Source organism: Poromitra crassiceps (genome assembly GCF_964638095.1).
Source record: "Poromitra crassiceps genome assembly, chromosome: 21".
Classification (NCBI taxonomy): domain Eukaryota; kingdom Metazoa; phylum Chordata; class Actinopteri; order Beryciformes; family Melamphaidae; genus Poromitra; species Poromitra crassiceps.
In genome coordinates this window covers 12,964,445-12,980,774 of record NC_139638.1, presented here as the reverse complement: position 1 = coordinate 12,980,774, position 16,330 = coordinate 12,964,445, and the positions used below count along the sequence as shown (strand labels likewise).

At 44.8% G+C, this 16,330-nt stretch overlaps 2 protein-coding genes across 4 annotated transcripts; one reads left to right on the top strand and one right to left on the bottom strand.

Annotated features, from left to right (window-relative positions):
- Positions 1 to 425: 425 nt before the first annotated feature.
- Positions 426 to 5,935, bottom strand: pus1 (pseudouridine synthase 1). Its single transcript, XM_083657483.1, has 6 exons — positions 5,576 to 5,935; positions 4,305 to 4,531; positions 4,067 to 4,204; positions 2,830 to 2,932; positions 874 to 1,574; positions 426 to 556 (listed from the first exon to the last, which is right to left on the bottom strand). The coding sequence occupies exons 1-6, from the start codon at positions 5,646 to 5,648 to the stop codon at positions 524 to 526; spliced, it is 1,275 nt and encodes a 424-aa protein (XP_083513609.1). The 5' UTR covers positions 5,649 to 5,935; the 3' UTR covers positions 426 to 523.
- Positions 5,936 to 7,571: 1,636 nt separating this feature from the next.
- On the top strand, positions 7,572 to 15,753 carry LOC310795792 (tripartite motif-containing protein 16-like; the record flags this gene model as incomplete). 3 transcript variants are annotated; one of them, XM_083657879.1, is made up of 3 exons in its annotated part: positions 7,572 to 10,324; positions 12,569 to 12,720; positions 15,472 to 15,753. In XM_083657879.1, the coding sequence occupies one exon, from the start codon at positions 7,572 to 7,574 to the stop codon at positions 9,240 to 9,242; it is 1,671 nt and encodes a 556-aa protein (XP_083514005.1). In that variant the 3' UTR covers positions 9,243 to 10,324; positions 12,569 to 12,720; positions 15,472 to 15,753. The 3 variants fall into 3 exon arrangements, with proteins under 3 accessions (XP_083514005.1, XP_083514006.1, XP_083514007.1); XM_083657880.1 differs by lacking the exon at positions 15,472 to 15,753 and adding an exon at positions 13,278 to 13,353; XM_083657881.1 differs by lacking the exons at positions 12,569 to 12,720; positions 15,472 to 15,753 and adding an exon at positions 10,646 to 10,705.
- Between the last annotated feature and the right edge of the window lie 577 nt (positions 15,754 to 16,330).

Here is a 16,330-nt window from a genome sequence, read left to right as displayed (position 1 = left end):
TTGATTCAAAAACTTTGATTCAAAAACTTTAGTGGGATTGGTCAGTTGTTTAAGTTATTTGTATACTCCAAGATTAGTTTCAATCATATTTAATTAAAAAGGTGGGACTATTCAATGCTTTACATTCATTCCTTAGTTGTTAAGAAATTGCATCCTGTTTTCATTATGGAAAACAAGTTAAGCTCCTTTAACACGCTCCTATTAGTCATATACAGAAAGTCGTCGTCATTAAACCAGAAATACACATCCACATTTGTTGTGGGCATAATTAACATGCACATACGAGATCATTAGCAGCACGGTCAGGGTAAAACAAAGGACTGAGAGGCTTTATCGTTTTGTTGTTTTTAATAGTATTCGGAGAAGAGAACCAAAATGTAATCCCACTCCACTCCAAAATAATGTCCTTCCTGGAAGACGGACTTCCAGACCCAAACAAACAGAAGAAAGCTTGTTCTCCTTCTCGTCAAGAGAGACAATGTTTTGGTGAGAAGGTGTCACGCGTTTCAGCAGGCAGGGCAACCTAATCCGATTCATTACCGTCATCTTCATTGTCCTGGAAAAAGAGGAAAACATTGATAAGTATTATAAAACAACTATCGCGTCAAATGTCAGTGGTTCAAATTCACGGTTACTTATGAATTCCCAAAAATAGAGAAGGTGGGAAAACATCAAGCACGTTACTCAGCTGTTCATTTATTGCTTTGAAGTGCTTGTATTTGTTAGCACTATTCTAGCAAATAAACTACTTGTTTTATGCATGATACAATTTCCCATCTTTTCTAGTTTATGTTCTCTGAGCCACTGGGAACCGATTTTTTTTTCCTCCCCGCTACCTTCTCGTGTGCCTTATGGGTTCCCAGTCCCACCCACCTGTTTCTGGTCCTTAGTGTCCCGTGTTTCCCCGGCGCTGGCCTCAAAGTCATGAATGGGAAGTGTGGCCATCCAGCTGACCATGGAGCCCTCCTGACACTCCGTCTCCACGATGCTGGGGTAGATGTGAGCGTCCTTGAAGGCCCTGATGGCCTCCTCCTCCTGGTCCCACTCCAGGCACTCGTGGAGGCCGTCGCCGCCGAAGCGCTTGTTGTAGCGGTCGAAGTGCACCCGCTCCAGCACCAGCCCCAGCCCGGGGGCCTTGGGCACGTCCACCTTCTCGTGGCCCCAGCTCCGCTCCATCACCTCCTCGCGGGCGTAGCCCCGGATCACGGCGATCACCAGGCCGATCATCTTGCGGATCTGGTGCAGCATGAAGCTCTGGCCGCGCACGGTGATCACGGCGAACTCGGCGCCGCCGCGGCTGAACGGCTCGCCGCACGTCATCTCGGTGATGTAGCGGCGGGCGCTGGGGTCCTGCGGGGCCTTCTGCGACGTGAAGTTGTGGAAGTTGTGGGTGCCCTTGTAGAGGGAAAAGAGACGGTTCACCCTCTCAAGTGTCTCTGGCTGCGCGCGGAAGGCGGCCGAATTCTGGGTATCGTAGTCCTTTGGGGAGAAAGCCACCGTCGGGAGCATGTAGGCGTAAGTGCGCGCGTCGCAGTTGTTTTTGGAGTTGAAGCCCTGCGTCACTCGTTTAAGACCTGGCGGGACAAAAGAAAAAACGTCAACATCTTCAGCGTCAACATCTAAAACCCCGCTATATTAAAAGTCGAGCTCAAATGCCATTTGCACAGTCTGTGACTTCCTTAAAGCTATAATTCAATAACAGTCTATGTTACAAACACAATATACCGGATATGTTTTTTTTTTTTTTTATGTTTTTTCCCGATTTTTTATCCCATTTTTATCCCCCGTTTTAGTGCTCATTTGAATTACTCAATCCTGGTTGCTACTCCATCCTCTGCCGATCTGGGGAGGGCCGAGACTGATTCCATGCATCCTCCGAGACATGGGCAGTCAAGTCAGCCGCTTCTTTTCACCTGCCCGAGGAAGCTTCACCGGTAGGACATAGCACGTGGGAGGTTCACGCTATTCCAACCAGTTCCCCTCCCTCTGAACAGGCGCCCTTAACGATCAGAGGAGGAACCATATAAGCAACCAGGATGTTGCATGTTTTTGTGAAGGGGGTTCCTATATGAAGGAGACCCCCGGGAGGCACGGGGAGAACATGCAAACTCCACACAGAAAGGCCATTTTGCCGACCCCACCCGGGTGGTGGGCACTCGAGGACATGCGGACGGGCACGCATTCCTTCAGTGTTCACATCGGCCCAGGTGGGAATCGAACCCACGACCTTCAAGCTGTGAGGCGATAGTGCTTACCACTGCACCACCGTACCTCCAATATACCGGATATGTAAATACAGTGCCATGAACTGCGTGCTCGCTGGCTGGCTGGCTGGCTCACTGCGCCCAGCACCAGAGCAGAGAACTGGCGGTTGGTTCCCTCCGGACGGACACCCTCCTCCTTACCCAAGAGAGAGAAGTTTGCCCATGTAGGCACTGGCAGCCATGTTGCCTGCTTGGAATTTTCTTCTAGCCATGCAGATTGATTGACAGCTGTCATGTCATGATATGATTGGTTAAATTTGATAGTACACGCTGACGTACGCACACTGTCGATTTTGTTATGAATGAAGACAACATGGTTGAATTTTTTTATGTGAAGAAACAAAATAAATTTTGGGGATTTTTTTTTCATGCATTCTTAAATAGGTGCACTCTATGACCAGGGATGTGATCATTTTTCATTTGAGCTCGACTTTATAGAAACTGGGGGTTTAGGCAAAATTCTGACTTCTAACATGCATCCCAGCCCACCCAAAAAAAATCTCAGGGTTGTTAGTGAAAGTATTATTCATCAAACTCTACAAAATATCTGGAAGAAATGTCTCACCAAGCACTCTGATCTGTGCTGGCATCTTCTCGTTGATCTTTTCAACGATGTCGTCAATGAGCCACAGCTTTAGAGACACCACCTGACCTGCTGCAGACACACCCTAACCACATCAAATACACAAACACACAACAAGACACATAACAGACAGTATTACATTACAGGTGTTACACACAAAATTAACAATATGCAATCATTAAGCTCCATATTCAACATCTAAACAAGCAAAAATGTGCCAATGCAATGGGCACATCTATCTATATATATACAATTGAGTTCTGATTGAAGCCAGATTATTGTATTAGGCTAATTAGCTAATGATGTGATGTGATCAGTGATGTCATCATCAGTGATGTCAAAAGTTGTCACACACACACACACACACACACACGGAGGCATTTTGACAAGACTGATCAGGGATCAGCGGTAGTGATGTGACGTTCGCGAACGATCCGAATCTATTGAACGGCTCTTTGCTATGAACGAAGGGAACCGAGTCCTACTTGAGAGCCGTTCGTTTTAATGTTGTGCCCAAATTTCACTGCCTGCCGCTCCCCACCACACACACAGGGTAGACCTCCCTCCCTCTGCTAGCCCAGTGAGCCGGGAGGATAGGTGCACTCGTTAATTGTTCCCGGCGCATGCTGTAACTGGCCTGGGTGGGCGGACTCAGCTTAATATCAAAACGGGCTACGCCGCGGACTGGAGTGCATCTGCCGACTTTCTGAGCAGCGAAGTGTTGCATGAATTGCATTCAAGGAAAGCCAACTTTATTTACACAACACATTTCATAGAAGAAGTAAATTCACTGACTAAGGGCAGATGGATATGGTGTCACCTTGTGTCATGTTTACAATGCAGATCAGTGACATTAGGTCTGGAGATACTATGAGTAATGTAATGCTGCTGCAGTCCACAGATGCTAAATGAAATAGTGGTGGGTCTAAAATCAAATCTGATTCAAATCGTACCATATCATTATCCTAGTGATTTTGCAGATAAACAGTAGGCTAGTGCCCGCCCCCTAAAAAAAAGGGAGGGGGGGGGGGGGGGGGGGGGGGGACAAGGAGCCGCTATTTTGAACGGCTCTCAGAAAGGAACGGAGCCATAAGATCCGGCTCCCTTCAAAGAGCCGTAATTCCCATCAGTAATCAGCGGCCGAGTTCTTCCAAAGGTGCTGCTCACATGCCGAGAATATGGTGGAATAAGTGAATGTCTTCGTCTGCACATGCATCACCTTATCTGTTCTGGCACATCTTTGAAACGACATCTTCTTCATATCATCTCCGTGGTTTTCAGGGATGCAACCAGACTGAATGAGTGCCGTGACGAGCTCATCTTCGATGGTTCTAAACTGAGAGTTTCCAGGATTTCTCTGAAACACAGAAAACACTTTATGAGTCGAAAATTTTGCGGGGAAGAGGAGGGCAGCCAGGAGGTGCACTCATTCTGAGAGATGAGAACTGACTACATACCTGCATACCATAGTAGCCCTTTCCAGAGTACGCCATGAGGAGGACCACTTTCTTTTTGGGATATTTCTTTTCATCTTCAGTGTGTTCTCCGTCTGATTTGAGTCTTTTCGTAACCTGCGGCCGCTCAGACGAGTCGACGTTTTCCTCGTTGACTCTTTTCGCCGTCTTGGTTGTCTGCATAGCTCCAGCCTCTTCGCTCATCGTGCAGAGAAGCTTACAAAGCCCACCTGTAAAAAAGCACACACAATACTCAGATGCACCCTCTGTTAGTTAGCTGGACATTCCGTTTTTTCTTTGTTTTCACATGTTTTTATACTGATTTATGTTCTTATTTTTCATTTTTAAAGTTTTGAAGCACTTTGTAACTAACTACTATATAAATAACTTCAATATTATCTAATATTATTCTTATTATTATGCCCTTGGCCTTGCTCGCTTAGAGTACGACTTTGACAAATGTTTTCAATACATTTTTAATTATTTCATTAATTGAACAGCTCATTGTTTATTATGATTTAGAGGGCTGCAGGGAGTCCCTTCTGCTCTTGTGCAAGTAATAAACAAGATGTAGCCCAGTGTTTCTCAACCTGGGGTCCGGACAGGTGTCATGCCGAGTTTTGCACCCCCGCCGATAATTGCATCCCCACCTTCCGGGAGCATATTGTAATGATTTATACGGAAACTTAAGTGTTTAAAAATGATATAATTGTCAGTAGACGTGATCTCCAAGCCAGGGGGTCTGTCCTGGCTCATGGAGACCGACTTTGATGCATTAGATCCGCGTGGAGGTGACTTCCATGCTTGGGGCTCTCTTCTGGCTCATGGAAGCCGACTTTGGTGCTTAAAATCCGGGTACAGAGGACCTCGAGACCTGGGGATCTCTCCTGGCTTTATGGAGGGGGGTGCAAATCTCGGCAGTTTGTACCTGCCGAGATTTGCATCCCTGTTTTTAAAGTTAAAACAGCCCCAAAATATGGTGGGGGTGCAATTCTCGGCGGGGGTGCAAAACTCGCCATGACACCGGGGTCCCAGGCAAATTCATCAAGTGTTCAACGTCAACATGATTTAATGTAACGTTACACGAAGACTGTTTTGATGATAAGTTTCCCTGTTATCTCTCTACCTGCAATAGAAAGCCGTTGGATTCTGGACAACATCAAATCAGTGATGTAGCTAGCCTAATTAGAAATCTGGATACAGGGCGACGCAGGAGGGAAGGCAGACTCAATCAGTCATCATTGATCAACAACAACGTTGTACAGTTCGCTTACCGTTTCTTTCCAAAGTCAACAGTCGCGGGGTAGCTAACGTTAAGGCACTCAGCAGTGGGCGGATTGTTAACATTTCTCGCTAAGACATCATGATGCAACACTTGATGATCCCGACATCCCGACACAGGAGGATATCTTCTGAACGATACAAACGGTCTGGGCTGGCTGCTCAGCTGCTGCTAACACACGGCCAGGCTGTTCACTGCTGCAAACTAGAAGAAAACAACAACAGAAGCCTCCAACGACTTTCAGGAATAAAACGTCAAATCTACTAAACACGCAAAGCCAGTGTTCTATTCAATCTCTAACCTATTCACAAGATATCTCTGTAAAGCTAAAGAGGTTGCACTTTGAGACTGCATACACACACATGGCCACGGTCAACTCTGACCTCATGATGCAAATATCGCGCGACTCGTTCTGTGAGAAGGGTCCAGCTCCGGGCAGAGCACGCCCCCTAAGTACAGGGCACGCCCGTAGGCGAGAAATGGAGAATTAAAAATAATAAACATAACCGTTTAAATTGAAATGTAACAATCCTAACGTTATTTTTTTTAAACGTAATCGTATTTTTTTTTACTTAATAACATTAGCCTACTCACATGGTCTGACAACGTGACTGATGATGTGATAATGACAGAAGAGCCGTTGTATTCACTTATTACTCAGTCATAACCTAAAACATATTCCTCACTCTTCATGAACACAGTATGCCTACTCTTATCGTGATAAGCCCGCTGGCAGATGCAGACATAAATACTTGCTTTTCAAATTGCACACATTCACTGGGCAAAATAAGAAAACTACTTCAACTTGTGTAAAACATGCCATATTTTCACATTATGCCTACTCTGATTATGTAGCCTATAGGGATTTGCTTAGGAAGGTATTATTTTCCAGTCTGTAATGTAGCATAAACCAGTTCTGCGTAGTACTCCTGTACACAGTGAGTGGTCCCTGGAGAAACTGTAAATTACGCCCCCCCCCCCGGCCGCTATATATATATATATATATATATATATATATATATAGTGAACTTATATCTGATGAGACTCTTATGAGGGCGGCTGCAGGAGAGATCTGCCTCTCTGCCATCCATCTGTTGCCTTGTCTAAACATGTGTGGCCTAATTATTCCACATCTGCAGTTGAGTGGTTAACACATCACAAAGCACAACACATTTCAATCAGGTTTGTCCTGCAGGTGTGATTCAAAACACTTGTGTTGAACAGGCCTACATCTATCACTAGATATTGTTTTCTATATTCATTCTGTTAGGTGGGATAAGTATCCCACCCCCTTCTTATCCCCACTGGTGTTAATGGCCAGGTTTTACTCTGGGAACCTTACTTATGCAGGATGGGGGTCCCTGGACGGGCCCGAGCGGGGAGCATAGGATATTATTTCTGAATGCTTGACTGTTTTGTTTTTTACTCATTATACCATTACAGCTACGTAAAAAATATCTTACAAAGGTGTGTGTGTGTGTGAGAGAGAGAGAGAGAGAGAGACAGACAGACAGACAGACAGACAGAGAGAGAGAGAGAGAGAGAGAGAGAGAGACAGACATTCTAATCTAAATAGTTAATTTCCACAAGGCTTTGGAACTTTATTTTGCAAAAAAAATTGCACTTTTATGTTGCACTTAAAGTGAGGGGGATAAGGGGGGAGAGAGATTGATTGTAAGTTTGTATTTAAACACACACTGCCTCTTTAACGCTCCTCTTCCTGGAATAAAGCAAAGCCTGATAACCCCTCCCTCAAACACAGCCAGTTCTATTCTCTCCACATATTTCCTGTTCCTCCCCTTTCACAGATCTGCCAGTTTATAGATAGGTGTAAACATGCTGTGAAGTGCAAGAGCTGACCAGCCCATTCACTGCAGATCAGCACATGAACATGAAGAAAACAACAGAGGTTTGGTTTGGAGCAGAGCCCAGCTTGTTTCAGTTCAGAGGAAGTGAAACTATCTGACTCACTGTCACAGAGAAGTGAAATGGCGCAGCAAGGAATTCAGCTGGACGGGGGAAAATGGTGCTGTTCGATCTGTCTGGATCTACTGAAGGATCCGGTGACTGTTCCCTGTGGGCACAGCTACTGCATGAGCTGTATTAAAGACTGCTGGGATGCAGAGGATCAGAAGAAAATCCACAGCTGCCCCCAGTGCAGACAGACCTTCACACCGAGGCCTGTCCTGGGGAAAAACACCATGTTAGCAGAGATGGTGGAGGACCTGAGGAAGACCGGACTCCAAGCTGCTCCTCCTGATCACTGCTATGCTGGACCTGGAGATGTGGGCTGTGATTTCTGCACTGGGAGAAAGCTGAAAGCCCTCAAGTCCTGTCTGGTGTGTCTGGCCTCTTACTGTGAGCAGCACCTCCAGCCTCACTATGAATCCTCTACCTTTAAGAAACACAGGCTGGTGGAAGCCACCGTGAAGCTTCAGGAGAACATCTGCTCTCGTCACGACGAGGTGATGAAGATGTTCTGCCGTACTGATCAGCAGTGTATCTGTTATCTCTGCTCCGTGGACGAACATAAGGGACACGACACAGTCTCAGCTGCAGCAGAAAGGACCAACAGGCAGAAAGAGCTCGGGGTGAATCGGCAAAAAATCCAGCAGAGACTCCAGGGCAGAGAGAAAGACGTGAAGGTGCTTCAACAGAACCTGAAGGCTATGAATCTCTCTGCTGATAAAGCAGTGATGGACAGTGAGAAGATCTTCACTGAGCTGGTCCGTCTCATTGAGAAGAGAAGCTCTGAGGTGAAGCAGCAGATCAGATCCCAGCAGAAAGAGGAAGAGAGTCGGGCTGAAGAACTTCAGGAGAAGCTGAAGCAGGAGATCTCTGACCTGAGGAGGACAGACGTTGAGCTGGAGCAGCTCTCACACACAGAGGATCACATCCACTTCCTCCACAGTTACCCCTCGCTGTCACGTCTCAGTCAATCTACAGACTCACCCAGGATCGATACCCGTCCTCTGCGCTACTTTGAGGATGTGACTGCAGCTGTGTCAGAGGTCAGAGATAAACTACAGGACGTTCTGACAGAGGAACGGCCTAAGATCTCACTGACAGTGACTGACGAGGATGTTTTACTGCCACAACCAGAGCCCAAGACCAGAGCTGACTTCTTACAATATTCACGTCAGATCACACTGGATCCAAACACAGCAAACACAGAGCTGTTATTATCTGAGGGGAACAGAAAAGCAACACGCATGAGTGAAGAACAGTTATATTCTAGTCACCCAGACAGATTCATTGACTACCGCTGTCAGGTCCTGAGTAGAGAGGGTTTGACTGGACGTTGTTACTGGGAGGTGAAGTGGAGCGGGAGGGCAGTTTCAATAGCAGTCTCATATAAAGATATTAGCAGAACAGGGGATGAAAGTGTATTTGGATACAATGACAAGTCTTGGTCATTACTGTGTGTCAGCAGTAGTTATCAGTTCATACATAAGAATATCACAACTCACATCTCAGTTCCTCAGTCCTCCAGAGTAGGAGTGTATCTGGATCACAGAGCAGGTATTCTGTCCTTCTACAACGTCTCTAAAACCATGACTCTCCTCCACAGAGTCCAGACCACCTTCACTCAGCCTCTCCATGCTGGACTGTGGTTGTTTAACAATGGAGACACTGCTGAGCTGTGTAAGCTCAAGTAGACAGGACTTATTAAAGCAGCTGTGTGTGTGTGTGTGTGTGTGTGTGTGTGTGTGTGTGTGTGTGTGTGTGTGTGTGTGTGTGTGTGTGTGTGTGTGTGTGTGTGTGTGTGTGCGCGCGCGCGTGCGTGCGTGCGTGTTTCTCTCTCCATCTTGTTCTCATTGCTGTGGTGTTTCTGCACTAGTGCCCACAGATCACCTGTCAATCAAACATTGTGGGCGGGACTGTGATGTATTTTTCCAAGTTGAATTTCCTGTGGATGATGTTTGATTTCCTGTAGGTGGCGCTCTTTTCTTTGTGTTATATCAGTCAGTGATAGCGAGTATCCAAACACACATGTATTCATATGAAAACATAACATGTGGCTTATATTTGATCTCTATCAAAATGAGGACTCTTAGCCACGATGAAGTTGTCTTGTTGGCTACAAACAATTTCGCATCTGACTGGATTGAGAAGTCCAACGGCTTTCTGTTCAAATTAAGCACACAGGTCGCGACAAGGACTCTAAAAACGTCAAGGCGAGCCTGAGCCTGTTTCATGAGTTTTGGGAGAACATGGCCATGTTTGTCTCGCACTTTTTGGACAAACTTCCACCTGTTGGGTTTGTTTGGCAATATGGACGCCTCGGTGCTGCTTAGTAGAGTGGAGCAACTGAGCAGCGAGGTTTCTGGTCTGAGGAGCCCGGCCATTGAAGCACAGGTGACCGTGAACGAGGACCTGACGGCGGCTACAGCGGCTGTGAATTGCCGGGTGACAGACAGCGCTGGAGGACGGTGGAAGGAGGTCTACCCCAGACAGTCCTGGACCTCGGGACTGCGGCTGGTGCAGAAGCAGACGGGACCTGGTCAACAGGAGGTGACGACGGCGTTAGACCCTCCTGATGGAGCGGCTACAGAGAGCATACAACTCCCAACGCCAACGCCCAGGTCGCCGCCGTGGACTTCTGTGGTGAGAAATGGAGTAAAGAAGCCCACAGCCAAGATGACGCAGCCCCGTCGCAACGCCGCACAAACCCGGGTGAGACGTGAGCAGAGGAACACCAAGTACTGAGAGCAGCATCCCAGTGATCACTACCAAGAGGGTGAGTGTGTTTCACACTAAGTTCTGTCACTCTGCGCAGGGGCGGATATAGAGAAATATTCATGGGGTGGCATGAAGATTTTAAGGGGTGGCAGAAATATATATTGCTGATTTAATTATCGCATATATCAATATTTGCTTGGAAAAGCCCCAAACTGAAGATATTTGAACTCAAAAACATTGTATTGCTTTGGCACGAGTGAAGCATTGAATAGACATTTCTAAGGTGGCATTAGAAATAATTGAATGAATTGTAAACATCTGTGTATAAAATCCACTGTATAAAAAAGCTGACTTGCCTTACCACATTTTTCACTTTTAGACCAGCAGGGGCGACCAAAGCTATGCAATGACTGTTGCAATAGACAGAGCCAGATTAACACCCCCAGGGGCCCTGGCGTTAACGCGGTTCGTGGTCTTAAAGGGATACACACACAAATGCTGCGTCAGGTATCAATGGGTTAATAGAGAGCGTAATAATAACATGTAAAAGATTAGGTTATGCTACTGTGCTGTGACATCTCATACAGGAGACACAGCCGAGGAAGAGTAGACACTGCCTTACCCTGCCATTGTTGTCTATTGTATTTTGTCTAGGTCCAACTCCATATTGCAGAACAGGTCAGAATGAAAGGTTTTCCCACAAGTTTCACCATGAAACCATCTTCTTCTACCGAACACAAAATGGGCAGAGATGATATTAGTGTTATGATACTTTTGGGAAACAGCTGTAGTCATGAAACTGAGAATGAGTGGAGCATAAATTATGTTTGGCATGGGCAACTGATGATGAGATCTGGGCAAAATAGCATTTGATTAGGGTTCTAGCATAAAATAATATTAATAATAATAATAATAATAATAATAATAAGTGATTACCATGTTGTCTCTATTAAAATGTCTAGTAAATTAAGCACACTTTAATATATGAAAACTATTTCAAATACAATTTTGCCCATGTTTGCTCACGACACAGTGCACACCACTAATTAGATGACAACAAAGCACCACCAGATATGAGCAGTTCTCATTTTGACGAGTTGTTTCCTCAGCCTGGAATGACAGATGTTCTATAAAGGAATGCCACTGGAGGAACGTTTACCTCACCTCCTCACCTGCTCACTGAAATGACCACATTGTATCAGTGTGCATTTTGCTTCTGCTCCAACGCAGCCATCCTAGCTGTGCATGTTTTACCCAGTGACCCAGGAGAGACCCAGGAGAGACAAAGAATGGCCTGCACTCAGTCTCAGTCTCCTCCTGCACATCAGACAAAACCGTCTTCTGACGTGGCCCAGGGCTCTATATCGTTTTATTTTGAGAGCATTAAACTATTACTAGTTATAAGATATGAGTTTCAGAAAATATGACAGTACAGTTTTACACAAGACGATTCCACATCACAACTCTGCAGTGTGCTGTATTAAAAGCAATAGAGAGGCAAAGTGGAACGTCACTTCCTGCTTCAGCACTGTACCAGAGATTTTCATCCGCCATTTATTTTCCCATAGACATTTCGTAAAATGCTTATAAAACAGTCGAACCAACCGGTTCAGCTAACGCTATAATCTGGAGAAACCATAGAACATTTCACTCGGACCAAAACTAAAAAAAAAAAAAAAAATTTTTTGGAAAGGTTTTGGTCCCAGTGAAATGTTATGCGATCTCTTCTGTTTCTAAATATATCTGTACCATTTGGTTTGAACCAGTAAAACTATTTTTATATAAGCATTTTACGAAATGTGGATGGGAAAATAAATGGCGGATGAAAATCTCTGGTGCAGTGCTGAAGCAGGAAGTAGGCGGTCACTTTGCCTCTCTATTGAAAGCAATGTTAAAATAGTTAAGTGACATTTCACTAAATTGACAACAGCACACTTGTTCTCATGAATGTGCCTCGCTACCGCGCACCATCCCATCAAGTATCCGCATGGGTCGTGTGTATCGATATACAAAGTTTGCACAAGGTCTTTTCATCATCCTGTCACATGATTATGTCAATAACTGTTACAGCACTGAGAGAGAAAAAAGTTGTTTGTTGTGTCACGAATGCCCCCCTGCCCCCCACCTTGCACCCCCTTGTGTCTGGGCATAGTAGTGCATGGTGTGCGCATCTGTGCATTTGATGAATGCTTCACACACACTTCCCTCTTTTTGGTATGTTAGTGCTACACCAGCCATCCATTGTCAGTAGGAACCATACGTAAACATGTCTTCTTACCCCTGTTCTCCTCCTACCTACTAGGCCCTCCCAATCCTCCCCAGGAGGTTCAGGTGCTCTGTGGCCAGGCTCCAGGGGTCCTACAGGTGCGCTGGAAGCCCCCCCTCCTCTCTCCCACAGGGACATCCAATGGGGCAAATGTCCTTGGCTACGCAGTCTGCACTAAAGGACAGAGGGTGAGCTAGCAACTTAGCATGCATGCTTCATTTACATTTCACACGACTTGATTGAACGAAGGGGTAACACTTTACTTGAGGATGCATATGAGTCTTATGCACCCTCAGTCGTCATGATATGACGACTCACATGACATTCATAACCATGACGTGACGTCATGAAGGAGGCGTTACGGATGTTTACGACTCTTGTCATTAAGTGTCATTCGGTAAATGATGTCATTGCTAATGTAATGTTGACATTGTTTGAGACGTCTTAGTTATGACAACTTGACATAACCATGTCATAAACATGACATATAGCAGGCATTAAGATGTCATTAAGTGCAATGACACTTTCAAATGAGTTCACAACGGTGTCATTAATATTTTCCTTGACCTCAACAAACAGTGGTACAATTTGAACTGTTCATTAAGATATCATCAAGTGTAATTACACAGTGTTGGTTCATGTCAAGTTGTCATAACGAAGACATCTCAAACAACGTCAACATTGTCAACAGTGACATAATTTACTGTCACAAACATTCATAAAGCCTCCTTCATGTTAATAACAGGTATCATGGTTATGACAGTAGTCCTGGACGAGCACCACTCACGATTCAAGTGTTCTCAGCGTCAGTGACTGCATTAGGGGATGAGTTTACATACAGGTGAGTGAATTGTTTTACCTGTGTTTTATGTAGATGATAGGTGAGAGAGGATCAGTGTTGGGGGTAACTCATTACAAAAGTAACATATTACATGTAATATATTACTTTTAGCAGTAACTCAGTAATATAACTTATTACCTATAGGATTTCAGTAATATTATACCAGTTACTTTGTCAAGTAACTCAAGTTACAAATTGAGTTACTTTTTTTATTTTTATCAAAGCACCATCAAATAATCAAACTATGTGTTTTTATGCAAATAACCACTATAGATGACAATAACAAAGGAAAATAATAACATTTAGAATTTTGGATTGTTTACACTGACTTCAAGGCGTTTGAAATTATTTTTCGGGATGTTCCGGGGCGGCCATATCATTCTGCTGCTGCTGTTATTTTGGTAAAAGTAATCCAAAAAAGTATTGTAATAAGTAACGAGTTACTCTACACAGACAGTAATATTGTAAAGTAACTTATTACTTTCAAATTAAAGTAATATGTAATATATTACATTTTGAAAGTAACTTGCCCAACACTGGAGAGGATACGTGACAGAGGGAGTGTTAATAGTCAAGTGTCTGCCTTTTGAATGTGGCATTATGTCATCTCATATGTGCCCTCAACATACTGTACACCACAGTGCCACCTACCTATGATTCAGTGGTGGTGCAGGTATCTCAATCATCTGTGAAAGCCATAGTAAAGTCTCTCACTCCCTCTGGTGAACACCACAATATACCAACACACCATCATGTCTTGAAATGAACACCCATCTGTTGTTTTCTGTGACAGTTACATAAAACAATGACAATGTGTTTTGACTTCAATAAAACCATCACTTAAGCACATGGGCCTAACAGCATATATAGACACCAACCTGCTCAAAGTAAACCAATAAATACAAATAATTACAATATGTAAACACAACAAGACCTGAAGGGTCAGGAGGACCAATGGACAGAATGAAACCTCACCAAACCACAAAAGCTGATATACACCTCAAAATGGAAATGGTTTAGAGCTAAAAAAAATAGTTCTCAGGGTACCCTCTCTGATATTGATTGAAGTTTGGAGTGGTCTACACCTACAGAACAGAACCATATTGTAGGAGACTGTCCTTCATTGCAGAATCACCAGCAGCTACTGCAAGTTTAAACACCTGATCATGACTAGACACCGCAAGGACAGGAGCGACTTTAACAAGGCTTTAATCTGCTCAAAGGCAAACTGACAACTACGAGAACCAATTAAAAAGGTTTGTTCAATTAAAGAAATTGCTGAGAAACAGTGGAACACATCTTGCAAAATCTCTAATAATACCTACCCATCCCTACACAGTTGTGTCATGTAGGTGGGAAGAGAGAATGCAAGCAGAGCCTCCGCCTTTTCACAACCTTTGACCCACATTCTGTGTGACAGTGGCTTGACCAATTTGACAGAATATAATTTTTTAGAATAGAATAGACCAGGGTCATGCAGATACAGGTGGCCTCACATAGACCAGGGTCATGCAGATACAGGTGGCCTCACATAGACCAGGGTCATGCAGATACAGGTGGCCTCACATAGACCAGGGTCATGCAGATACAGGTGGCCTCATAGACCAGGGTCATGCAGATACAGGTGGCCTCACATAGACCAGGGTCATGCAGATACAGGTGGCCTCACATAGACCAGGGTCATGCAGATACAGGTGGCCTCACATAGACCAGGGTCATGCAGATACAGGTGGCCTCACATAGACCAGGGTCATGCAGATACAGGTGGCCTCATAGACCAGGGTCATGCAGATACAGGTGGCCTCACATAGACCAGGGTCATGCAGATACAGGTGGCCTCACATAGACCAGGGTCATGCAGATACAGGTGGCCTCACATAGACCAGGGTCATGCAGATACAGGTGGCCTCACAACCTACTAACCCAGACAGGCCAACCTTAATGAGTTTCTGATATGTAGCAACTTGCAACTAAGCATGTTACCCATGCAATAGTGTCACAAGTGTGATGGTCAATGATAGCTAGATAGATTTGTGTCGTTGAAAATTATTATAGTTTTGTTCTTGCTGATATTGTCTTTTTTTTTTTTTTAATCCAGATAGCGGAGGTGTTGTACCCAATGGCGGACTATGTTACCGTGGAGCTGACAAGGATTCAGTGCCTGGAGGCCCGGGAGGTCATCGTCAGAACGCTATCAGCACAGGGAGAATCCCAAGACTCCCCAGTCGCCGTCATTCCAAACAACCTGCTGGTGCCTCTACCCCCCCTCGCGCTGCCCCCACCCCCACACAGGCCCCCTCCCGCACCTCGCCCACCCCAATCCCCAACTCCCCGCTCCGCCCCAGGCACATCCAGGACAGCCGCTTCCTCTCCATCCTCCACACCCTAGATAATAAAAGATGTCATTCAGAATTGATGTTCATGCAAAGTTGTAGTTTACAAAAAGTATTTCCTGATTCAAAATTATGTGTAAAAAAAAAATCATTTTGATTCAATAAAGTTAAGATTTTATTTATTGGTTTCCTCTTCTCTCCATTTGTTTCTGACATGTCTCATGACTGGCTCTTGCCAGTCATGAGCCGCATCTGGTGGTGCATCTGTAGCAGTGATATGAAATGCACCACAGTAGCTTGTATCTGGCGCTCCCTAGTGGTTATGGTTTGGAAGTAGCACAGCATAAATTCGAACCTCCAATAAGTTTGATATTTATAGTGGCAAGTAATCATCAGATTACTTGGCACACTGACTGAAGAAGGGCGTCTGGCCTGAAACGTTTGTGCGGCAATAAAAAGTATCAAACTTATTGGAGTGCTGTCCTGGAGTTCTGTTAATTTTTTTGAGGATTCAGCACCCACAGAAACGATTGAGAGTTGAACGCTGTTTTGTTTGTTTGTTGTTTTTTGCTGGTATTTCGACTTTATTCTAGATTTACACCAGGAGTGTCAAACATACAGCCC

Bases quoted from the DNA above. Each gene is read 5' to 3' on its own strand.
- pus1 (XM_083657483.1), bottom strand. From the start codon at position 5,648: ATGTTAACAATCCGCCCACTGCTGAGTGCCTTAACGTTAGCTACCCCG. The intron at 2,933-4,066 runs GTGATGCATGTG...TGATGTGGTTAG, and splicing joins GATGTGCCAGAACAGATAAG to GGTGTGTCTGCAGCAGGTCA. The intron at 1,575-2,829 runs GTGAGACATTTC...TTGTCCCGCCAG, and splicing joins AGCACAGATCAGAGTGCTTG to GTCTTAAACGAGTGACGCAG.